At 37.9% G+C, this 25,231-nt stretch overlaps 1 protein-coding gene across 19 annotated transcripts in view; it reads left to right on the plus strand.

Moving 5' to 3' along the window:
• The window catches only part of MBNL3 (muscleblind like splicing regulator 3), a 99,883-nt gene that overhangs the window by 54,034 nt on the left and 20,618 nt on the right, over positions 1-25,231 (plus strand). For 17 of the 19 annotated variants that reach the window (XM_084790117.1, XM_084790111.1, XM_084790121.1 and 14 more), the window contains one exon: positions 17,198-17,362. In XM_084790117.1, coding sequence (XP_084646243.1) covers positions 17,309-17,362 — 54 coding nt within the window. In that variant the 5' untranslated portion in view covers positions 17,198-17,308. Of the gene's footprint in view, positions 1-9,868; positions 9,982-16,047; positions 16,069-17,197; positions 17,363-25,231 lie in introns of those variants that run through there. The other 2 variants (XM_084790115.1, XM_084790118.1) reach the window with 2 other exon arrangements.

Here is a 25,231-nt window from a genome sequence, read left to right on the forward strand (position 1 = left end):
GGCCTGCTGCTTTCAAGAAACCCTCCTAGTGGTTCTGATGAACTCCAATATTTGAAAGGCTTTATCTTAGAGAAAACGTACCAATTGAAGAGGATGTTTCAATGCTGCAGAATCTTTACAACTGTGTGTTGTTCTCCCCAGTGCTTTTGTTCCTCCCTGCTTGTTCAAACGTGGGAGAAAGTGGTGGCTGGTTCACAGGATTCATATACCCTTGAAAGCCTGTTATATTTCTCCTGACAAAAGCATCACAATGCTTATTGTGTGTGGGAAGGCTCTGAGAGTTCTTCATCTAAGACAGTAGTTTACTGCCTCATAGCCTGGCATTTCTTAAAATCCTTTCACCATAGAACTTTACTGTTGTGGATCCTATAGAATCTTCTCATGGAATACTGTGTAGGTGATTATCCAAGAGGCATATTGTTGGATAAATGTGTGAAACTGAAATGAAATGAAATTACTGTAACCATGTATCTGTTATAATGTTTTAGAGGGGTTTATAACCTTTTAGAAAGGTTAGTGAGTTTCTATACCTCCAAAGCTCCATTGCGAAACTATAAAATTTTATAAGCAGCAAATGTCAGGACAAAATTGGTGTGTATATTTGTGTGTGTTTGCTTATGAAACATACACATGTATGAAAATATCACTTACATGTATTTAAGTATTTTTTTGCATTTTTACATTTATATGAGTCAATCTTAGCATCTTAATGGTTGGCTCGTTAGGAAAAATGGAAAATGAACTGCCTCTTTTATAGTCAGATTTAAATGAAGTTCAATTTTTTATTATTTAACCTCTTTTTATACTATTTAAAATCTCTTTTTTGTACATAATCATTGCTATTTTAACAATTCACATCTTCTTTTACAATCTATTTGGAGGACTCAAAGGTTTTTAATTGAGAATTTCACACGTTATCTAACATATCTCGATCAATCTACCCCCATGCCCTCCGCTCCGGTCCCTTCTCTATGCCTCCACCACGATTCCCTCCCAATTTCATTTGTTCTTTTTACTTAACTGTTGTCATACAATCTGTTCGCTGCTTTACCCTTTTCAGTAACCAGAAAACACTATGACCTGCCTGATTTTGGTATCTTTTGTAAAAAATGTGATACATAAAATATAATACTGATCACAGTAATGTTAGAAAAACAGGAACTGTGATGTCCTATGGTTTTGTTTATAGTGAAGATGATTTCTGAAATATTTTATTAGGATTCTTTTTTTAACGTTTTATTTATTTTAAATTATTCACATTGCATCCCGATTGTTATCCACTCATTCTTATCTTCCCGTTCGCACCCTCCCTCCCTCTTCAGCCCTATTCCCCTCCCCTTGACTGCTGGGGGGACCTCCTCCCCCACTGTCTGACCACAGCCTATCAGGTCTCATCTAGATAGCCTGCATCCCCTTCCCCTATGTACCCACAAGGTCACCCTGCCAAGGAGAAATAATCAAATCATGAGTTCATGTCAGAGGCAGCCAACACACACACATGCACACGCACATGCACACACACACACACGCATGCACGAACGCGCGCGCACACACACACACACACACACACACACACACACACACACACACACATGGAGAATGAGCTCTCTATTGGCTACATTTGAACCAATGTCTAGGTTCTCTACATGCATTGTCCTTGACTGGTGCATCAGTTTGTGAAGGCCACTCTGTGTCCAGATCCACCGGCCTTGACGGTCTCTCTGTGGAGCGTCGGGCACCACCACCCCCTCCTTCCATCCCCTAATTCTTGCATACTCATTAGGATTCTAATATGAATTTCTGTCGTGGCAATTTTCAGAAATTTTATTTTATTTGCCGAGTGTTGGCTCTAGAACCTGGAGCCTTTTGGCATGCTGGCAAGTGCTATACCACTGAAATGCATTCTGGCCTTTGTTACTTACAAATCATATTGTAGGCTGCTTGTAATACTAAGAGATTTATTACTCTCTTAAGTGCTAATTTTTTGACAGTTGAAGAGATTATTTGAAGTGATTTAGGAGCATGAGAGTCATCTATAGCTCTGCATCTTTATTTTCTGCTCCTCTACCTATGAAAATGCTAAGATGTGGTAGCAGCAATTGCTTAATTGTGCTATCCAGTTCTCATAAGAGAGATCTCATTTTTAACATGTTAAATTCTTTGTCTAGGACTATAATTTATATTATATAATCAAGAATTATATAGAGTATAATGCATTCCTTCCAGTGGAGAGCTAAAATGATAGAAATCTCTGCATTTGTTAGACTGAGTTAATTGTAAGTGTGTCAGTTTTATTGAAAAGTAATAATAAAATACATTTTTGCATATGATATTATTTTATTTCCAAAATATACTAAATTTTACCCAGTTCCTATAGTCATTCAATGAACCTATAAAGTATATGGGGTTAGGAATTATTTGTGAAAATGTTTAATTAACGGAATTTGAAATACAATCTAGTGCACTTGGATTCCACTTTAGTGTCCTTTAAAATAGAAAGTGCATTCATATTAAAATGCATTCCTTCTTAATTTAGGAAAAATATGTTTGGAGTATGAGTAGTCTGTGTTAGTCTTCTGTTGCTATGCAAAAATACAAGATACCTTAAAAGAAGAAAACATGGATGTTGTCTTACAGTTTCAGAGGTTTTTGTCTCAGGTCTGTCCTTGGATCTGGTAAGTCCTATGATGGAAAAGCTTGTGGCAAAGGGAAGCTGCCCATCTCATGGCAGCCAAGAAGAAAATAGAAATAGATAGGTATGGGGAGAGAGATAGAAAGCTAGAAAGAGAAAAAGGAGATTGATTGATTGATGATTGGCTGAGGTCTCAAAATTGATGTCTAGTAAACAGTCCAAATGATCAGAGTTGGACCTAACATCCCAAAGTTATGTCAACTCCCGGTAGAGTTACCATCTGGGTAGTGAGATTTCACACATGACCCTTTCATTAATATTGCAGATTTAAGCCAAAATAATTACTTCTAGATGGCTGATTCTCATAACAATGGATGTATGATTGTTATTTTTTTCAGTAATATTCTTTAAAAGTATGTTTTTCATTCTGTGTGTTCAGTTGTTCGCCATTTATCACATGAGCCAGATTCTTGTCATCAGCAAATGTATATAGCACTTTATGTCTTAAAAGTTGTGGAAAAGAACCAAATGAGAAATTGAAGAGTTGATGCTTATACATTCCTGATGTATTTACAATGACGTAGACACCTACTATTTATATCTGAAAATCACAAAGTTCACAGAAGTGAGCTTTTGGTAGGGAAATCTTTGGTGGGGGAAGGTGGAGATGGTGTGAGTGTACTTTATTTGAATTGTCCTGTTCTTACAGGAATGGAATACTTCAGAAGAACAATCTGTACTGTTCTTTTCAAAACAAGGTTGACTTTTTGTACTCTTTGGAGTTTTTCTCCACTTGGGGATAATGTTGCACATACAGCACTCAAATACCTGTGATCAGAAAGTCGGCTCCAGAATGAAAATACTGCATTTTTAAAGTTCTTTCTTAGGGTGGTTATAAGGGTCACAGAGTGCTAGACTTTCTCCATTGGTTCTGTCTCTCAGTAGGGTTTTGCTGGACTGTTCTTTTTGTTGGGTCATAGTGGCTTGTTAGTCAGCTCCCTTGACCTAGCTCTTGAAAATGTAACATTGTTTCTACCAAATAAATTTGCAAAGGCCTGAAACTTTTGTTGAAACACAGCTGTCATTCCACTTGTGAACAGATGAAGACTTTATTTTTTGTTTCAGTGACTGACTGGTTGCTGCATGTTTTTGTGTCCCCCTCCATTTTAAACGCGCGCGCGCGTGTGTGTGTGTGTGTGTGTGTGTAAGACACACACACACACACACACACACACAGAGAGAGAGAGAGAGAGAGAGAGAGAGAGAGAGAGAGAGAGAGAGAGACAGACAGACAGACAGACAGACAGACAGACAGACAGACAGACAGACAGACATAGATAGATTCATGTGCATGTGGAGGCCAGAAGTTGATGCCCAGTGTCTTTCTGTACCATTTTCCACCTTAATTTTCTGACAGGATCTCTGGAGACCCTCCTTATCCATCCACTACATACAGCGGGGAGAACCATGTGACAATCATGAGTTCTATAAATGTTACATTCATAGTGGTTTGGCTATTTGTATTTGTCCAGCTTGAAGTAAATGTTTTTCCTGTCTTGTTGGGTCTAAATTTCTGAATAGCATTCAATATCTATCCTATCTCAACTCTAATAACTTAACTTCTTTATCTTGACCTAAAAAATCTTATCCCCTAACCAACTAAACTTGATTGTAAAACTAAACTATCTGGCCTTCAATGCCCCTCAGAGACTTGAGAAGGAATAAAACTTAAATTCCTGAGTGAACCAGCAGTTCGGGGTAGCAGCTTCCAAAATGTGCAGATTGCTTTGTCTATTTTCTAATTATCCCCAGATACCTATGTACTTACTAAAGCATCTTACTCTACATCTATTTGCATATTAAATAGTTTCTGGCTATTCCTAATACCAATTAATGTTCAGTCCTTGCTAGAGGGAGTGTTGAGATTCAGTAAAACTATTGGAAAGTATCTATTACATTATGCTCAGTTTAGCTCTACCAAAGTATTACAAGGCAAGAAGGTGTCTTGTTCTTCAGAATGTGACCTGCGACTAGGATAAATTACCTAAGTAAAAGTCCACACTGTATTCCTTTTTTAAAAAATCTCTGTCAGCCTGGGCACTTTCTTCCTTTTATAGTTCTCTCTGTTAGGAAGAGTCAACGAAGTAATGCATTTATAACACTTTTACCAGTGCCTGGTAAGTACCCAATCAAGGCAGCCACCTATATTAAAATGGACACACTGTGAAAAATGCAAGCCAACTAGGTAGGGCACACACATTTGTAACCTCAATATTCCTAACCTAAAGCAGGAAAGTTGAGTTTGAAGCATATATATATATATATATATATATATATATATATATATATATATATATATATATATATTCTTAAGCCAGACTGGGCTACATGGTAAGACACTGATTCAACTCCCCAAAATTAAACTAGTTCACATCATCTTATGAGTCCTTCAAATGACTTTTTGTTGTGATGGGATTAGTGGAAAACCTAAATGTGTGTTAACCATAATGCATGGCAAATAATCTAAGCTAAAAGGTATGTATAGCTTTCCTCCAGCCTACTTATAAATAATATGAATTACTTAATACTTCAGCACTCATTTGTATATGTCCTTATAGAAGCTAGTGTGTAATAAGCTCACTGCAAAAACATGAAATGATATAAGACCAAAAAAATCATGCTCCTATTACCTTTAGGAGAAATACCCATGTGAGAGACCAGCATACTGACATTTTTACACTACCTAGCTTATTTTACTTTATTGGATTTATATAATATTTTCTAGAATGTAATTTGATGTGCCTTATATAGCATGCACAAGCAAGCTCATTTAATTTTTTTCAAAGACACATTTTTTTTTCAATTTTATCGTGATGGACAAGGAGAGCACAGTATAGCTAGGGTAGATAGGTTTTGTTTTATTGTTACTTACCAATTAGAGGACTCCACTCAGTAAAGCACAGATTAGAGTGCACTGTTGCATGGTGACACCTTTCCGTGCAGAATATAAAGTTTTCACGTTGTGAAAAGCACTGCCTACTTCCAAGTATGCCAGTCTCCCTGTAAGTTTTTTTTCCAGCTCTTCAAGTTGACTCAGGGAATAAAACTGATAGTTTTTAGACACGCTAATTAATTCTCTCTGTTCTTTGCCCACCCCCTTTTTTTTCCTGTTTTGGATTTGGAGATCAGAATCTTTTTGAAATGATCACATTTCAACATCTTCTCAGTAAGGGCATGAGACATTTATGGTTGAAGGATTTATTGATTGATTGATTATTATATATGCAATGATCTGCCTGCATATATCCCTGCAGGCCAGAAGAGGGCATCAGATCACATTATAGATGGTATGAGCCAATATATGGTTGCTGGGACTTGAATTCAGGACCTCTGGAAGAGCAGTCAGTGCTCTTATCCTCTGAGTCATCTCTCAGCCAAGGATTGATTTATTTTAAAGCATAAAACCTTCCTTAATGTCTTTATCTTACTTAAACTAATCCATGGTCTGGTTACATTGTTTAGGTATTTGACTAGTAGAAACAGACTTATCATTGTCAGATATTAACAGCTTACCAAAAGCAGAAGGTGACTTGAATGAGATTGCTGCACTTTCAGAGCTAGACTTGAGGATCATTTGAAAACACATTTTTTAAAATTATGGCAGTGGTTGGTTTCATTTTGGACTTTTTGTTGATTCAGTTTATATCTCTGAGACATGTATCTCTGGATTTGGATGAAATGGAGGAGAGTTAGTGGATGCTAACTCAAGGCACAATCAGTTGTTTTCATGTCTACAGAACATAGTAGGTAACTGACCTAAATTTTAGATGAGTTTCAGATACATATTTGCTGAAAATACCACATAATTTAAATATTATACACGTGGAAAGTGGAGTTTTATTTTGGAATTTGTATGGTACTCTAAACTGCCTTGGTGTTAGATCTTACCGTTTTAAATAAATCTTAAATAATGCACTTAGACTGTTATAGATATAGATATATATGAAATTACTATCAAAATGTGCCACAGTGCATGCTGCCAAGTATTTTAGAGGTGGTCGATGTCACCAAGTAAAGCTTCCTGCTTGAAAATTACATTTTGTTATTAGTTGGATAAATGATAGGAGGACAAGCAAAATGCTCCTTTTAGTGTGAATATTATTTGTCTCTTTTCGAAGCTTGCAACATGATCTCACACTTAAAAACTTAACAGTCTTCACTTACCAGGAAAGTGGGACAGAGGAGAGGATATCCTATTGGGACTCTAGGTGAAAGAAGCATGGGAGAATGGGGAAATAGAAGGATCCAGAGGGCCCTAGAACCCTACAAGAAGAACATTATGACGGGTAGATCTGGGCCCAGGGATCCTGCACAAACTATGGCACCAGCCAAGGACAATACGTGCAGTAAACTACGAACCCCTACCCAGATCTAGCCAAGGGACAGGACATTCTCCACCGCTGAGTGGAGAGCGGGGACTGACATTCACACAAACTCTGGTGCCCCATATTTGACCACGTCCCCTGGATGGGGAGGCCTGGTGGCACTCAGAGGAAGGATAGCAGGCTACCAAGAAGAGACTTGATACCCTATGAGCATATACAGGGGGAGGAGGTCCCCCTCAGTCACAGTCATAGGGAAGGAGAGTAAGAGGAAAATGGGAGGGAGGGAGGAATGAGAGGATAGAAGGGATGGGATAACAATTTAGATGTAATATGAATAAATTAATAAAATATATTTAAAAAACAACAACCTGTAAAAACTTTGACACCATGCTCTTAAAATTCCTTACGTGAAGGAATGCTTACCTTTAGCATAAGAGCAGCTGATTTTTGTCTTTATGTCCTTAATTTTAAAATACAGTAGCAAGCCTGTAATTGTATGTGCCCATTATACACCTTTTGTTGGCTGGATTTTGAGGCATAATTATCAAACTTATTAGCATCACATTGAGTCTTCCAAAGGTAACTTGTTTAAATCTGAACAATAATTAGCATTTTCTCATCTTATGTTCTTCTTACATGTTTGCAAGATATTGATCTAAATTAAATCCTTGTTTGAAACGTGCATTTCACATAGAGACAGGAAATTTAATTTTGCTAAATGGAAACCCTAAAGTTTAAGCATAGCATATAACTAAACCTCATAGGAATCGAGAGAATTGCCAAATACCTTCCTACTTCCTGAGTTTTAGTACAGTTAAAACTCACTTGAGACCTTTAAGTCATGGAAAACCTGGAGTAACTGGCTTGGTTCCAGGGGAAAGAAGTCACAGTGTAGGAAAGCCTGTTTGACAGAAGTGACTTACAATTCTGATTTGAAAAGTTGCCTGAGGAAGCCTTCACACAAAAGAAAGCACAGCAGGCATGGCAGAATTCCTGATAAGGCTCTGGGAGGCTTGAGAAGATGATAGTGGGATGATGTTTTGTAGAATCATAGGGGAAAAAAATTACATCTTGTTAGCTTTGAGGAGACTTAGTCTAGGCAAAACACCAAACCAAACCAAATCACACACACACACACACACACACACACACACACACACACACACACACAAATAAAACATAAAAAATAAAAACCAAACAAACAAACAAACAAGCAAGCAAAGGACCACTGCAATGGAAAATTACGTTTTCAATTTAGGACAGAAATAAAAATGAAAACTAAAACAAAACAAAAGAAGAACAAAGCAGCCTTGGTCCACACGGTGTCTTGGATTCTAGTTAGATCCTCAGGTTGTTTATCTGTGTCTTTAGGAAGATGAGTTTGATTGATGTTTTCATGAGGCACACTGAAAGAGGGAGGACAGCGGCCAGTTGATGTAAGGTGGCAGTTTTTACTAATTAAACAATGGTGTAAAGTGCTGAGTGAGCAAGAGTGAACAGATATCTTTACTGTAGGCCAAATGGGACTCTTGTATATTTTCATTTCCCAAGAAAAGCATATTTTTTATTCCATTTCTTTCACCTATTTGATTAAGACACCTTGTTTTTGATAATCCTGTTATGGAACTAGTGGTCTGTAGTACACATCCTGGCAAATGAGAGACTGATTTTCAAGGGTCTTTCCAGTTTTGTCAATTAATGCCTCTGTTGTATGTCCATCTATATATAACGTTCTCCAACATAGTATAATTTCATTCGTTTAGGATGTACTAATTCTGAATCTTTGATAATTCCACTCAAGAAGTCTACATTACTAAAGAATAAAAATAAATTCTGTGACTACAAATTGATTCTTAAATAGTTACTTCTGTGGTATATATTTATATTCAATAATATGAGCCTATTGTTTTATGGAATATATCATTTTTTCATTAGAATTAGTCATGGCCTTGATTTTCCTTGTTTTCATTGTATTTTTATTTTATGTGTATGAGGTTTTTTGTTTTGATTTGGTTTGGTTTTTTGTTCTGTTGGTTATATTTGTTTGTGCACTAAATACATGCAATGTCTGCGGAGGCCAGAAGAGGGCGTCAGATCCCCAGGATAGCTGTGACTCCCAGATAGCTGTGAGTCACCATGTGGAAGGGATGCAGGAAGTGAAGCCTGGCGCGCTAGAAAAGCGCCAGGGCTCTTAACCAGGAAGCCATCTCATTAGCCCTATTATTTTTAACGAATCCTTCTTATTTTTATATGTTTATTAGTGTCCTGCTTGGGTGTATGTTTGTGTGAGGGCATCAGATGCCCCGAAACTGGAGTTACAGACAGTTGTGAGCTGCCATGTGGGTGCTGGGAATTGAACCTTAGTTTTCTGACAGAGCAGTCAGTGCTCTTAACCTCTGAACCATCTCTCCAGGCCTTTCCTTTGCTTTAATAAGAGCAATCAAGCATTGATTTGCGTTTCGAGTATGCACATGCATACATTTTATGTGAGTATATGTAGTTACACGACACAAATCGCTCATTTCCCTGGACGTTAATGGATGGCTTCTGCTTGAATTTGAGTGTTCCGCAGACAGGATTTAGAAAGAAAAAGTTTAACTTCTCCCTAGCTCATTTTGTATGCTCAAAAAATCTGTTGAATAACTTTTGAGACTGCTAAGGAGTATAGCTCAAAGGTAGAGCGCTCTGCAGGAAGCCCAGATTCCACCCCCCCACCCCCAGCTCCACAAATAGCCTGTCGCTTACCATGCTCCTTCCCATCTTAAACTAAAGAGGGAGCTCCAACAGGCATTGTGGTCACTTCAATATACAATTAAGTAAGTGCACAGTTTGCCTCTGTGGCTGGGAAGGTGGAGTGACTGACAGAGTAAGTGATTGGTGTGAAGCTTCTGGTGGGAGGAGCTATGGAGTGAACAAATTGCCTTCTCCAGCAGTCAACTTCCTTCAGTTCCCGCAGCTGGTCAGGTAAGCTGGAGCCTAGCATTCCTTCTGGGTGACTGGTATACTGATACTGGCCTGGTGGGTCCCATAAGACGGAGCTTCTCCCTTTTGGGAAAGGGAGTAAAATGGGTTTAAGTGGGTTTGACTTTATTTAGCTCAGTTCGCAGCATAGAACAATGCGGAGCAAGTTACCAGATAAAATATTGAACGGAGCATACGTATACTCCGATTGTTTATCTAAAATTCAAACTAAATTAGGAGTATTGTATTTTTATTTGATAAATTTAACAGCCCTAGGTAGGCTTCAAAGCGTAAGCCTTAGCGGAGAGGAAAGGATACAAGCAGCCGATGTTCTTTTTGTCCTGGCTTCCTAATTGCTGTGGTAGATGCTGAAGGGGGTGTCAGGACAAAGAAAGTAAAGGAACTGGAAAGAGACACGGAGCCGTTTATATTGTTTCATGACAAAGTCTATGAAGTAAGTAGCAGTTAGATTGCATGGCTTGAAGTGTATTTTGTTCCTTGCGGGCAATACACTAAGTTTTCCGTATTTAATGGCATTTTATGTTCGCTGCCACCAGATGCTGAAAGCCAGCTTCTGTGAATACTTACCATCAGAAGTGCTTCTGAATTTGAGGATAGTGTGGCACCAATGTGTTTCTTTATCTTGGTAGTTTAGTTAGATTCTGGCTATTTTTAAAATAGAGATGATTCATTCGCAAAGAGTTTGTTATTGACTAAGTATCCAGTTAGTAGTTTATCTACTAGGATTGAAGGTATTTGATTAGAGCAGGGGTTAAAAAAAAACTGTACGTTTACTTGAAGGGAGGGGCAGCAGAAGCAGATTCTGGCAATTGGTGAGGTCAGCTTGCTTGCCTGTGGACAACAAGTAGGTGGGGTTTTGGGTTTTTTTTTTTGTTTTGTTTTTTACTGTAGTTACTATTTCAAACTTAGTGAAAAAAGTCAAGCCAATAATTATTCAAAAGTAAAAGCTTTAGTGTAGACTAAGTAAAACTTTGGCAGAATATACTTTTTTAAAGTTGTTATCTACAGTAGAGAGCCACAAGAAGGTCCGCATGCTGTGATTTTCCTAACGCCACGTAGTCCACCTTTGTCTACATAGCTTAGGGGAATTTGACCTACAGCACACTCTGAGAAATTCTGGGTAGGGGTGGGGCAGGTAGAGAAGCTCTTCCCTGTAAACTGACCCTAGGGATCCAGAGCTCCTGTTGGGCGGGCCCAGGCGCTGATTAGATACGGATCAGTGCCTGGATTTTGCTGTGGTGGTTCATACAGTGCAGGCGTATATTCTGGGGGATCTTGAGACCCTGGGATTAGAACTAGGGGTCCTGCCTGTGTGCGTAATGGATTCATGTGACTTCTAGTTTCCTCGTCGTAGATTACCAGAATGTTTCAGCCATGATGGTCATATATTCCTCAGGGTTCACAATCACAGCAGAGAACTTAAAGACTATTTTTTTTTAAAGACCTAAGTGGATTAATAGAGTGTTTAGAAAATTCAATTAGGAGTTGTCTCAGTTATGTGTTGACTATTATTTCTTGGAGAAAGAAGGATCTCATGAAACGGAAGAAAAGAGGAGCAGGGAGGAGTTTTAAGTGTGGCGCTATACAAAATTAGCCTCCCAAAGCTTAGCAAACCTGTGTGGCCACTGTTCACCAGGCCACACAAACCTGGGGATTCAAAGACGAGAATGATAGAGTTCTTCCCTGAGATAAACTCGAAGTCTGGTAGGAGAGAGAGGCATGTGGACAATGTATTGATGTATTTAGCATAAGTGCTAGGGTGGTGCTGAGTATACAGATGGAGGCACAAAGGTAGGAGAAATAAAGGGTTCTAGGAGTGGGGAGAAGACTTTAGGAACAGTATTTGCCCACACGTAGTCATTTGAACAGACTCCATATTGGCCAGTGAGAATGTGGAAATTTAGCTTTTGTGCTTACTAAGCTGCTTATGAATTAGGACAAATCTTTTCACCCGTTTGACCTTTGCTTTCATTCTCTGTCAGATAGGGGTGCCCAAGATGTTTCTTCAAATCTGGCTCAGCCCTAAAATGTTTCAGTTCTCAGAATCAAATTATCTTAGTGGACTCTCCTAGAACAACAGACAATTATTGAGCCTAATCCTCCCTTTGTGCTTTGGAGGTCACGGCTACAAACCTCTCTTGAAGAATATAGACAAGAAAATTTTACTCTCTTCCTAGAGTCTTACCCTAATTCAGACATGATAGCTGTTTGCAAGGAGGCCATGGTTGCCCTAAGAAATGTGCCTCAAAAAAAAAAAAAAGCATTCTAATAGTATGAAGAAAGGGATGTTGATTGTAATTCTGAGGAGCACTTAGCTGGCCCGTTCCTTGGTTGTTTGTGTTTAGCCCCCATTAATTTTGCCTTCAACATATTTTTTTGGCTAGAGTTTGTTAAAATTTTCTTTTCCAGATTTCTTACCAGCATCTCAAATTTATAAAAAAGATGGTATATAGTGTGTTAAGGATACTCTTGGTCTGACACATTAATACTGGATGATGATAAACTATTTGGAAGAGAAAATTATGCAAATTATCCCTATTAGCAGAAAGACAAAACTCCAAGAGAAAGAAAGCAGAGATTTATTTGTAATTGCTGATAGCTGGCAAAAACTCACTTTGGGTTGATACTGACTCACCTTTTGCCCTTTGAAATATTTCCTACATATCAATAGGTCCGTGATGGTTGCAGGAACCAGACATCCTAGTGCCTGTGAAATGTAAATTCTCTATTCACCTCTGCATCCTCTGAGAAGCCGGGTCTAGGAGACCACAGATGTTGTAGTGGGACATCACAGATCAGGATCTTTTCCTTCACTTACCACATGATCACTAAAACAGAATAACTGTTTTTTTTTTCTTGAACAAATCATCTATGTGGTGTGTTTAACATTTAATTTTTGGTTGCTGATAGTCAATAAGAGTATATCTTTGAAAGGTTAATTTAGGTATAATTTTATTTAAGAAAGGCTATTTTTATCTGCCACACCCCAAAACTCCAAGTATATGAAGAAGCAAATTATTCTGGAAACAGCTGTTTTTGTTAAAGATACAGTGACTGACAGAAGGTAGGTTTTAGCTTCCTAGGGTCCTTTTCATATTTTGATAGATGGCAGGGCTTTCTCATGAACATAAAAAGTACTTCGCAGAGGTTTTTTTCTACCAAGTGCATAGTATTCTGTTAGTTGACAGACTTTCTCATAACTCCCAAGACTTCGGTAGGATTTGAATCATTACAATGCTGCTTTTCTTTCTCGGTTAAAGGCTTTCTATTCACTCTTGAAAAGCCTAAAGGTACAGGAAAGGCAATAGATTGAGTTTTGGAGGTTTTATAAATGCTCTTCAAGTTTCTCCTTTGCCTGTTATCAACTTTTTGATGCAGATGTGGTTCACAGATGTCATCAGCCGTTCCCTCGCCCTGCTGCTTTTTGGTTACATTTTCCGTCACAGAAGAGGGGGAAAGGGAGTTGGAGGATTCATCAGTGTGGGAGCATTCATTTCAGCAGAGAACTACTTTCCTTCTAGAATCATTGTGCTAGTTGTTTAACTTAATGATATAATGACGGCCAGGTGATAATGACATGTTTTTAAGGCCAAAGAAAAGTAGGAAAGAGGGAAGTTGAGGCAAGCATAAATGAGCTTGCTTTCTAATCCCCTTATTTATAAAAGTCTGTGAATGGCTAAGGGCTGAGGGACATTTATTTACATGTTGGCAAGCCTCAGCTGCTGTTTTTAAGATAAAGTCTCTTAAGCCAAAAGACGTTGGCTCCTAACATTTACCAAGTCCTTCAGGACCAGGTCTAATACTTACCTAATGCATGGCAACTCTGACGCTCTCCATCTGGATAAGAATATACAGGCCTTGTGACACCATAGACTTAGCTGTGGAAAATGAGGGGCTGCTCAAAGGTTGGTAAAGGGTGTCTTGTGGCCCACTCAGACTGGGTAGTGGGTCCAGGCACACACATGGGAACCTTTCTAATCTGTAGCGATTTTTTCCCCTAAAGGACAGCATCAGTCTTTGGGGCAGTCCCCTCCCCTCCATATCCTAATCTAGCCATATATATTTTGGATATATATATATCCATATATATTCAAGTCATTTTACCATTAAGAAAGAAAACAGGAGTTACCAAATTTATATCCCCTATCATGCCAATTAAAATATTCACGCCTGTAACTAAATTTGGGTTTCTTGAAGAACGAATCTTATCTAGAAGTTTATTACTACCAAATGTTCTACATGCAAATACATTACCCTGAGTTCTGATGTGAATTTTTTAAAAAAATACATGAGAGTGTTGGTTTTCCTTTGTACCAGTGTATTCCAAAGATAACGTAAATATTAAATTACATGGTCTCCTCATCTGTTGTTTTATAAAAATGTAGATTTTTGTATTTTATAAGTAATGTAAATGTTGTTAAAGTACTATAATTCTTAGCAATTGCTAAAATCCCAATCAGTCTCTTTTCTTTCCCCTTAAAAGACACTCTGTTTTGAATATAAAAAATGTATAAAAGATGTATTAATATGTTTTTCTCTTTTGCAGAGGCGCTACAGACTGTATTCCATAGCTCTGTAATACTAACTGACTTCAGCTATCTAGCCTTTGCAACCCAAGGCAGTCCTTCTCAGCAGCTGCCTGGTTTCTTTTCCTCACTGCTGCTTTGTAACTGCCCCAAATCATAGGGCTTGATGCAATGTCCCCGAATGTGAGTCTGCAGCAAGATGGAAGATAGGCAAGAGTCAGGAGAAAGGTATTTCCACCTGGTTAGAGGGAAGAGCCCCAAATGCAGCTGCAGCTGCTGCTGAAAAGGACTGCAATCTAGAAGAGAGGTCAGAGATTGATCGAGATTTAAGATTTGGACAATTACAGGGTTGCCTGCAACTTTGGAAAATTCCACTTCTCCGGGCAAATGAGATGAGAGAAGAGAGCAGGGTTTAGGCTCAAGCCTTGGGAAATGTGTGCTTTGGGGGTATGGAAAGAGTCGAAGTAGACGCAGAAACTGCCATGCTGTGGTGGAAGTCACCAGATGCTTCTAGACTGGAATTTTGAGTCAAATAACCTTAGTTATGTTGCCAGAGGGTAATCCTCCTGAATGTCTTAGCCTTTAAGGGAGATACAGTAGATCTAAAATTATTTTTAGGGGTTTGAGGAAAAAGACCCCTGAGATGTGATTTTAGTATGGGTGAAATTTTCTTACAGTCCTTATATGTGTTGAAATTGTATAGATTTTCCTAAGCTGTTTGTGTGAATTCAGGAGAATCAGCTTAATAACATTTCTAAGTCTTATGTACAATTTATTCTTTATCCAGAATTTAATAACAAAGCTTTTTCGCTTTTTCCTCCAAGACAGGGTTTCTCTGTGTAGCCCTGGCTGTCCTGAACTTCCTTTATAGACCAGGCTGGCCTCGAACTCACTGAGATCCATCTGTCTCTGCCTCTCCAAGTACTGGGATTACAGATGTGCACCACCATGCCTGGTTTAAGAACAAAGTTTAAATATATATTTGAAGTGAGGCTATCATTAGATTTTATAAATTATTTTAGTTTAAAAATAACTTTGCCAGTGGAAGAAACAAAAGGGCAAATGGTAGAAAACAATAAGTGTACTTTCAATTTTTCGTGCTATGTTGTAGGTTATACTCTACCTTATGAATATATGCACTGATCATACAAGTAAATTTTATATACATATATATTGGAATTACTGAAGACTTTACAAGAAAAAAGCAATTATAATGCATTCAAGTTTGTATTATATGTAGCTCAGTAAACATTTTAAGGTACACAGCATGTTTCTTAGTGTAATTGTAGGAATGACTTCAGCGAAAGTTACTGAACTATGGATAGATGGACATTTTTATCATCTGGGTATTGCACATATGTAAAGCATGCATGGATGTGTTGAATGAACAGTCTTGTTCAACTAACTCACTTTTCTCCTGGGAATTCAGGTGGCCTAGCAACTTGCATTCTGCATTAAAAAAAAGCTTGCATTTTTTTTCCTTCTTCATCTTCCTTCTCCAATATCTTCATGCACTGAAAAGAATCAACATCTGCGGGAAAAGGTTTTACTTGCAGTTGTGCTTATCTTAAAAGGATTATGGTGGATTTAGTAATCCAAACAGGATGGTCATTAGTTGCTTCGTGTAAAGGTCATAGTTAAATACAGTGGTAGGTCATACTAAGACATTGCCATAAACAGCTTGTCCGGTGACACTCTTTGCTACCACAGCTGAGTCAGCTTTTGGGTGACATCAAAGGCATGTAGAGTTTTGATTTTGATTTTTTTCTAAACAGGCCCCACTCTGTAACCTAAGTTAGCCTTAAACTCATGGCGGTCCTCCTGCCAGTGCCTCCACGGTACAGGGATTTCAGACATGAGCCACTATGCGTGGTTCAATGGAATTTAATTAAATATTATCATCTCTTGAAAGTGCTTAAACTATGAATAAAAAAAATGATGAGAATCCAAGACATACTTTAGTATCTAATGACCTAAGGACATTGCTGCCAGAACCACAAGAGTATCATCACTGCCAGGCATACAGATTTATTCTCAGATTATCAAAACCTCACTGGAGTCTAGGATATTTTTTCATGTCATAAGGCTTTGAGGAAAAAGAAAGCTTTGGGGTATAGAATGTCCCGGGTAGTAGAGTCCAGAATTTATATATTTGTGTGTGAGTGTTAAATAACCTCCCTGGATTTTCTTAATTACTTGTATATGTGGCTCCAGATCCAAGTCTTAAATAGATTGATTTTACATCTCTTGTTGAAATAATTTGATTTAATTTTGTAACTTCTACTTATATTCTGTGACATACCCTTCCTAATATTTTATGTTCCAAATACAGTATGAGGCATAATCGAAGTGGAGTAAAACAGAATAATTAAGAACGTTCTGGAATAAGACCAGCTAGATTTTCATAGCAGCTCATGTTTTAGTGGCTCCATCCCCATGGGCAGGTTCCTCTGTGTCCTCTAGTCTTAGCTTCTTTAGCTGGGAGATGAGGGTAATAAAACTATCAATTATACAGGGCTGTTAGGAAAAGAAAATGAGTGACTTCACTTTATGGCTAGTGCTTATGACTGTTGGCTCCTAAGAGTTCAGAAATTTTCTATAATTTCTTTAGCCATATCAGAATTATAGAAATATTAAACAAAAAAACCGTCTAAACTTTTGCTATTTATTAGGATCGCTGCACTCGAGAGAACTGCAAGTACCTACACCCTCCGCCCCACCTAAAGTCGCAGCTGGAAGTTAATGGGAGAAACAATCTGATTCAACAGAAGACTGCCGCAGCCATGTTCGCCCAGCAGATGCAGCTTATGCTCCAAAATGCTCAGATGTCATCCCTTGTAAGTTATGGCAGTCTTTGAAAATTGCCAATGCATGTGTGGCATCTGCCAGTACATGTATGCTATCCTGGTTGCTGTATGACTATTCTCCTAGTGCGAGCTGCTTTGTGAAATGGCAATGCTTTGGGCTAATTGCTGGTCCAGAGCTGTTCCTATGAAGGAAGCAATCACATGTGTTCGATTGAAAGACTGGTTGCTCTTCTTCTTCTTCTTCTTCTTCTTCTTCTTCTTCTTCTTCTTCTTCTTCTTCTTCTTCTTCTTCTTCTTCTCCTCCTCCTCCTCCTCCTCCTCCTCCTCCTCCTCCTCTTCCTCCTCTTCCTCCTCCTCCTCCTTCTTCTTCTTTTCCAAGACAGGATTTCTCTGTGTACCCTAGATTGGACAAGTGAAATAAGCAACAAGTTAATGAAATCTGAATAAAACTTAGGGTGTATACAATAAAAATATGTGAATACCAGCTTCTTGGTTCTGATACATCTATCATGGTAATGTAAGATATTAACTGTATGTAAGGAGAATACAACCCAGTAGTATTATACTTGCATAGCATCCACAAGACCTTAGATTTCATTACCCCCACTGTTAAAAATCAAAATTTAAGGTTATTTGTGCAGCCCAGTAGTAGAGTTCCTGCCTACTATGTTCAAATCCCTGGCATCTCACAAAAATGAGAAAGAAAAAAGTCTGAGTAAGAAAAAAAAAAACAAGTGTCTTTCTTATATTTTTGAAATTTTCTAAATTTAAAATTACTTTAGAAGATTATTTAAGAGCAATCACAAAATCGGCATTGTGGCACATGTCTGTAAACCCCAGCATTTGAGAGGCTGAGGTACAGCCTCAGAGCACCAGTCCAATGCCTTGTTTCACGGAACCTGAAAGCCGGCCATAGGGTAAATTAGAGGGAAGAAAGAAAGACAACTATGTTCTTCCTATTCAGCCTGTGAGTCCCTCTCTGTTCTGCCTGCCCTTCCTCCATGTAGTGATGCTTAGAGTGGCTCATACTTACCAAATAAAGAGTGATGCTTTAAAAGAAATGACTAAGACATTCATTGAGTTTTGAATGTTCTTCAATTGTGCTTTCTAATTGGATTCTCTATAAGTTTCATAATAGGCTATATTTCCCTTTTTTTCTTCAGTGGGGGGAATTTCAGATCTCAGGCTTAAGATAACTCATATGACTCACCAGAGTACAATTTACTTTATTGCATGCTACAATATATAAGTATTACATAGAAGACGCAAAGGAACAATTAGAAATTGGTTTTCTACCTCATATTATTTAATGAAGCTGCCATGATATAATAAGTTGATGTAGATTAATTTCTGCAGCTATTTGCACAAAAATCTCATCCTGAGATAGCTGGTGTACTCCTCCTCTACGGTCTAGGAAGTGTGCTTTGTAGAGCTGTTGTGATTGAGCTAATGTGTGTAATGTTAAGTGAAATGTATCAGTCTCAACTGGAAGAAAACTCTTTAATATGAATCCCGATCTTGATATTACAAAGGTAATGTATAATTTTGCTTAATTTCTGTGGCACCGACTCTGCCTATAAATAGTTCTCTTTATCTCTTTTAATCACCCCCTTACTAATAATTTGATACTTATCCTTAGAACAAATTGTGTTTAAAAATTCCAGTCTTGTGTTTGTGTGATAGCACATTAGTAACCATTTGTATCACTGGCTTGAACTTCAGGTCTTTCCACAAAGCATACTTTGGTTTGTTTCTAGGATACCAAAAGAGCTCGTCTGCCTTTGGAAAACTGAATATAGCTTGCTTATTATAAGCCCCTAGATAAAGGGAATGTCAACCTGCAAAGAAAAAGAACGAGAGAACAGATTCTGTTCACTGTAACTGAACAATGAATAAAAACCCCACCTAGTCAATTTAGGTGGAATGCTTGCTACAGCAGGCGAGTTTGTTCACTGCATTTAACAGGTCTTCGCTGACATTTGCTACTATAAAGATGTACTTTTGAGAGCTTTTTGTTGGATTTATTAAGAAAGTTTAGCCGGTAGAGGAAACAACATGGCTCCCTAGCATTTTCCAATGCATTTAAAAAGCCACTGTTTCTGATGTGCTCAGGCTCCATTTGCATTGTCGGAAGGGAAAAGAACACTGTAGAAGATAGTAGAAGTAGACATACCAGAAAACTCTCAAACAAAGCAGTTTAAAAAAAACTCAGCTTCACAATGAAGAATTTTAGTGATAGAAAAGGATTCTCACTACTACAGATGATGCATATACATATAAAGCAAATGTAATGTTATTTAAGATTTACATATTTTTCCTTAGACATGCTGTAAACCTGTACCTGTATCAGGAAATTCCTTTATTTCTTCTTGACATGCAGGTGACCTTGACCTAGTGGAGTACAGTCATCTGATGATTTATGTACAGTGTGTTGGCTCAGCACATTTGAGGTCCCATTGCAATGTGGCAAGCCTTCTGGCTCTTCCATATGCTTTCCATGGCTTTCATTGTGACTAAGTTAAGGAGACCAAACCACAAGTGCTATAACCACTCCATGGTTTACCTTCATCTTGAGTATCTCAGATTCACTCATCCAATGTCTCTTAGGACTGATGCTCATCATTTTAAATCATAGTTATAGTTAATAAATATATTTCTCTAAAACAGTAGTCTGTCTTAATGTAGTAAGGAATGAAGTAGGTATTGTAGCCCCTCAGAAACAAACAAAAATTGAAGGTTGAAGGGTAAAGGGGGTGTACTAATCAGCTATGTGCTTATAATTGTGGACCCCAGTGTCTTCCGTGTTTATCTTCCTTATTTAATGTTTGGATGAGAATAGTTTTGAGTAAGTGAAAATAAAATTTGGAAATACTTACTTACTTTTCAATTTTTGAAAATCAGTAGTTAAATAACTTGCAATTTAAACATAAGAAAATCTCTCACAAGTTATATCCCCATTTTGAAATTTTATATTAGAGTTACAACTTTGCACTTGACATAAACTCTCTTTACTGATATGTTGATGCTATAAAGAGCAGTTATTGTCATGGTGCTTTTTATAAAATTCACCATGACAAGATGGGCCAGATATTTTCTGGATTAAATGGAAAAGGAAACTATGTCCATTTAGTACCAGAACAAACTGGTACTAAACTAGAGCCAATTAGGCCCTGCCCCAAATAGCTGTAATACTGAAAACATAGCTAACCAGATCCACAATTGGATACTGTAGTTTACTGTGGGACTTAATGACAGATGTGTAGTAATGAATGGCGGCCAGACCAGTTAGAACTCTGAGATTTGTGTCAGAGAGAACAGAGTGTATATTGGCTAAGTGAAAAATGATTTTACTCTAGTAAACCAGTACCAAGAGTTCTAGCATATTCCCACTGTCAGTTTCAACATGTAAAGTAACACATAGCTTTCTAATAGTCTGACCTAGTTATATTTTGCTAGGAAACTACACACACACACACACACACACACACACACACACACACACACACACATCTAATGATGACCCTAAGGAGATTATGATGGTCCTGAGTCAAACTAGCTTTGGTCATGTCATGTTGAGCTGAACCCAAACATCCAACAGAACTCAGTTTTGAATGCACACACACACACACACACACACACACACACACACACACACACACACACACACCATATTACATCACACCACATCATATCACATATATAACTAGAGTTTGTAGGAATAATGATGTAATGTAATAGGGGAAATATCAGCAAAGTATAAAACTTGCATATAATGATATATAACATCGTAATGAAACCCTACATTTTGTGCACTAATTAAAAGTGAACTAATACATCATTAGATAAAAAGAGTTAATATATTTTAACAAAGGTTCCGCAGTTTTTGTAATTAGTTTTCCATCTTGAAAGATGTTGGGAAAGCTACAAGAGGAGTTTATGTGTTCTTTGTCTTGAGAGCCCACCTTTCCCACTACATAGTCTCAGATACAGGCTTCACAGAGCCTAGATTCACTCCTGCTAGCAATTAATCGATCCAACATATTTGTTTAGATGTTTCTTCATCACTTGTTTATGTTATGCACCTTAAAACTCCTTTATATTAAAGTGAAATTTCTGTCTAACAACAGTAGGTTTGCTGCTGGCCCTCAGCTGTTGGTAAGTAGCCAGTGTAAGTGCAATACGTTCCTTTAACGAATTAAATAGAAATGTTACCCTTTTGTCAGCAAGTGCAGGTGCTTGTACACTGTATGGTTTGCAGTATCTAGTTTCTTCGATAGTGACAAATCTTGGCATCCTTCCTTTCTCCACCTTCAGTATCCTCATGGGACACATTAGAGGTAATCTGGCCGTGACCTGTTCTGCCTCATCCTCTGAGGCTGGTTAGCTTAGTTTGTTCCAGCTTGATATTAATGAGACCACGTGACATCCTAGATTCACTACTCTGCTCATAATTTAAGTTATGAACCAGCTACCTCCAACTTGTCTGTTGTTGATCCCAAGTAAAATGAAAGGCAGTGAGTCTAGGGGAGAGGGGAGGTGGGGGGGGAGCTGGGAGGGGTGAAGGGAGGGAAAACTGCAGTTGGGATGTACAATAAATTTTAAAATGAAATGTAGGATTTCGGAGGGTACTATAAAATCTTTTATTCCTTAATTGAAATTAAACAAAGCAACTGGACAGTATCATCTATAAATAATTTTTATTTTTTGTCAAAATAATGTCTTGCATAGTTTAATACAGTTTAGAAGTTTGCCGCTGAGAGGGCTGCCCGGAGACCATGTGTAAAAAACTGTGGTTGCCCTGGTAATTTTAAATCTGTAACACTAAGTTCTTAGCTTGCGTTTAAGGGGTGACTCAAAATTCATTTAAGTCCTTCATGTATTCTTGTAATTTAATATCCAATGGGTACTAGTTATACTAATAATGTACTAATCTCCTAGAGACACAGTTTGTGGTCAGAAATTGTATATTTTACCATATGAGCTCATTCATATACAGAGTCATTGGAAACTATTCACATAGAAGTAGAGAATAGAATCGTTGTTACAAGGAAGAATAGTAAAAAGAACAGATGAGAGACATAAGTCATTGGTTAAAAGTGTACTATTAGATGAAAGGCATAACATTTGTACATATTATATACATGCAGTATACAATTCATGTCACAAACTGTATCCTTAAAATAGTTTTCATTTTCCTACTGGAATACTAAATTTAATTGAGTGTCATTATGATCATAGGGTAATCACCAACAAATGATTTTTAGATACATCCTTCCTCTTTCCTCAGAATAGTCAAAATTGTCTTGCTTGTGAGGTCTCGGGCTGCCTGCCTACAGAAGTAAGCATTTGCTCTTTTCCTGTGCTGATCTGAGTTTAGGTTCCATTGTGATTTCTAGCTCTTTATTGCAGCGTCTCCTTCTAACAGATAAGGGTAGATCTGAACTATGGTTTGTTCCCTCATTTGTGCACCTCTTGTGATAGTCGCAGTAGTCTACCTATCATTTGTCTACTTGACTACCTTTAACATTCCTTTTTACCAAAAGACATCTATAATTATTAAGGTTAGAAAAGTCAGCTGTAGTTAAGGACAATTATTTACTGTTAAATCCTTAACTCTTTTTTCTCAGGTCTCCCAAGAGTCAGGGTGGCTTATTATTAGCAATTATGATGAGTATATCAACACTACTATCAGTTTTCATTTGTTTATAAACTTAACTCATAATTGTTGAGGTACCATTTAACTAGTCTGGAGATTACCTGGGCCTTCTGCAGCTTGCCCTTTGACTTCCTCTGTCCCTAGAGAATGTCACTCAGTAGGTGACCAAGTAAAAACTATGAAACACAAGTTATCCCGCAGTGCTCTGTGTGAACAGTTAGTAAAGTTGGGTAGAAACTAAAGCTATGCGAGGGAATGCAGGCTATCCTGATGAGACCTGGTAGGGCACCCCCCACCTCCCCCGACCCCGTCAGCGGTCTAGGGGAGGGGAATAGGGCAGAAGAGGAAGGCAGGCTGGGAAAGCAGAGATAAGAGCAACGAGATAAAAATCGGGATATAGCATGAATAAATTATAATAAATACTTTTTTAAAGAAAAAGATAAGGAACCATTTTTGAAGACTTTCTCCCAACTTTTAGGGGGAATTTCCTGAGTACAGGCTAGTTTCTAGACTGTGCAAGTGCCCCAGGAAGCTTAGAAATTTGTGTGATAGGAGAAAACACTGCTAGACAGTGAGGACAAATAATTGTCCAGTAATTTGTTTCTTAAACTCTGCTACAGACACTATTCATGATTTGCCAGAGTCAGAAGGATAAAAATACAAACCACTGGTTCTGAGAGAAAACATCTTCTCATATTTTCAAATATTAGGAAATAATTTACATTCAGCTTTAAACATCAGAGGCAATTGAAATGTCTAGACTACTCTAGGCTCTACAGAGAAATCAGATTCCATGTATTAAGAACCTTTTCTTTAGTGCTGGGGGATGTGGTTGAGTGGTAAAGTATGCTTAGCATGTACAAAGCCATGGGATCTCTCCTCAGCATACATACATACAATCCCCCCTAACTTTTTTCTTTAAAATAAGCAATAACTTACAGATGGGTTTAAGTTAATTCTATTGACACGAAAGGCTGTAATACACATAGAAGCAGGATTAAGTCGCTTAGCTTATTGTAACTGAATTCACAAGCTTACCTAAGGCTGCTTGACTTAACCCTTGCCTGTTAGTCAGCTAAGCCATTGACTCTTCCGAGTCATAAAATGGAGTAGTTAGCCTGGGGCAGAGGTGGTGCTGAGAAACAAGGAATGCTTCTTTGAAAAGAAATAAGCTGCTCAGGAGTTCCTGCCTTTGCTCCAGGCTTGCAATGGGAAAAACTCCCTTCTCAATAAAGTGTTACAGAATAAAGTTTATACTCAAAGAGGAAATGGTCATAAAAGGTACAACACTAATTTTAAAATTGGATGTGGCTAAATATTTAAAAAGAACTAAACATCTCCAAGAATTGTTTTACCTTGTTAGAAAGGTTGCTTATTTACAGATTTTTTTATACTGTTACAAGAGGTAACAGACCATAGGTAGATTTAAGTGGTTGTTAAAAAAAAATAGAGAGAGGTTAGAGGCATAAAAGAAAGCCTTGCTTATGTAAACATTAGACTTGGCTTTTGATTAATTAAATAAGATATTTTTTAGTCTGGAAATCCAACCACCCCTCAACCTTTGTTCAATAGATTCTACTTGTAATGTTTTCTTTTTTTTTTTCAGTTTTAGAAAAAACACAAATTTAAAAAACAGCTAGAATTGGAAGTGACTTCAGTGAGAAAGTTCCGTAAAAATCTGAGGGAACACAAATAGATGCAAACATGACTACTGTGTGGTTCAAATGTGGACTTTTTTTACTTTCAAAGATTCCTGCTGATGTTGACGTGAGCATGAGTCATTGAATTAGTAAGAGCTGAGTTGTCAGGTCTAGTTCCTGAAGGTGATGAGAACTTTGACAGGTTCCTGCGAACTGTTCCATCACAAGACTTAGCTGGATTTGGTCAGCCTAAGGCTCTCTGTCCTCAAATCTGAGAGCCCTTCCCTAGACTTCCCCATCATCTTTCTTGGCATCTAGTGTGGTCCCTTCATCTTCAAGTGCCTTCTCCCTTGCCCGCAATGGGTCCAGTTTCTTTTAGCTGGATTCTTTTCTTTTCTTCCTAATAGAGTTCTCAGCTCATTTAATACATTTACCTAAGGTGAAATGCTAAAGCTGGAGCACTTCCATCTTGGCCAACTGGGCCTTTGGGGTTTCTTCAGGCAGCTTTGCTAGTGCAAATTTGAAGTAAGGATGCAGAGTGAGGTACAGATTCTACAAATTGTCCCTGCTGGATGCAACAGATTCCTATTCTCCATGCATTTG

This window comes from Acomys minous, assembly GCF_964271855.1.
Source record: "Acomys minous genome assembly, chromosome: 7".
Taxonomy (NCBI): Eukaryota; Metazoa; Chordata; class Mammalia; order Rodentia; family Muridae; genus Acomys; species Acomys minous.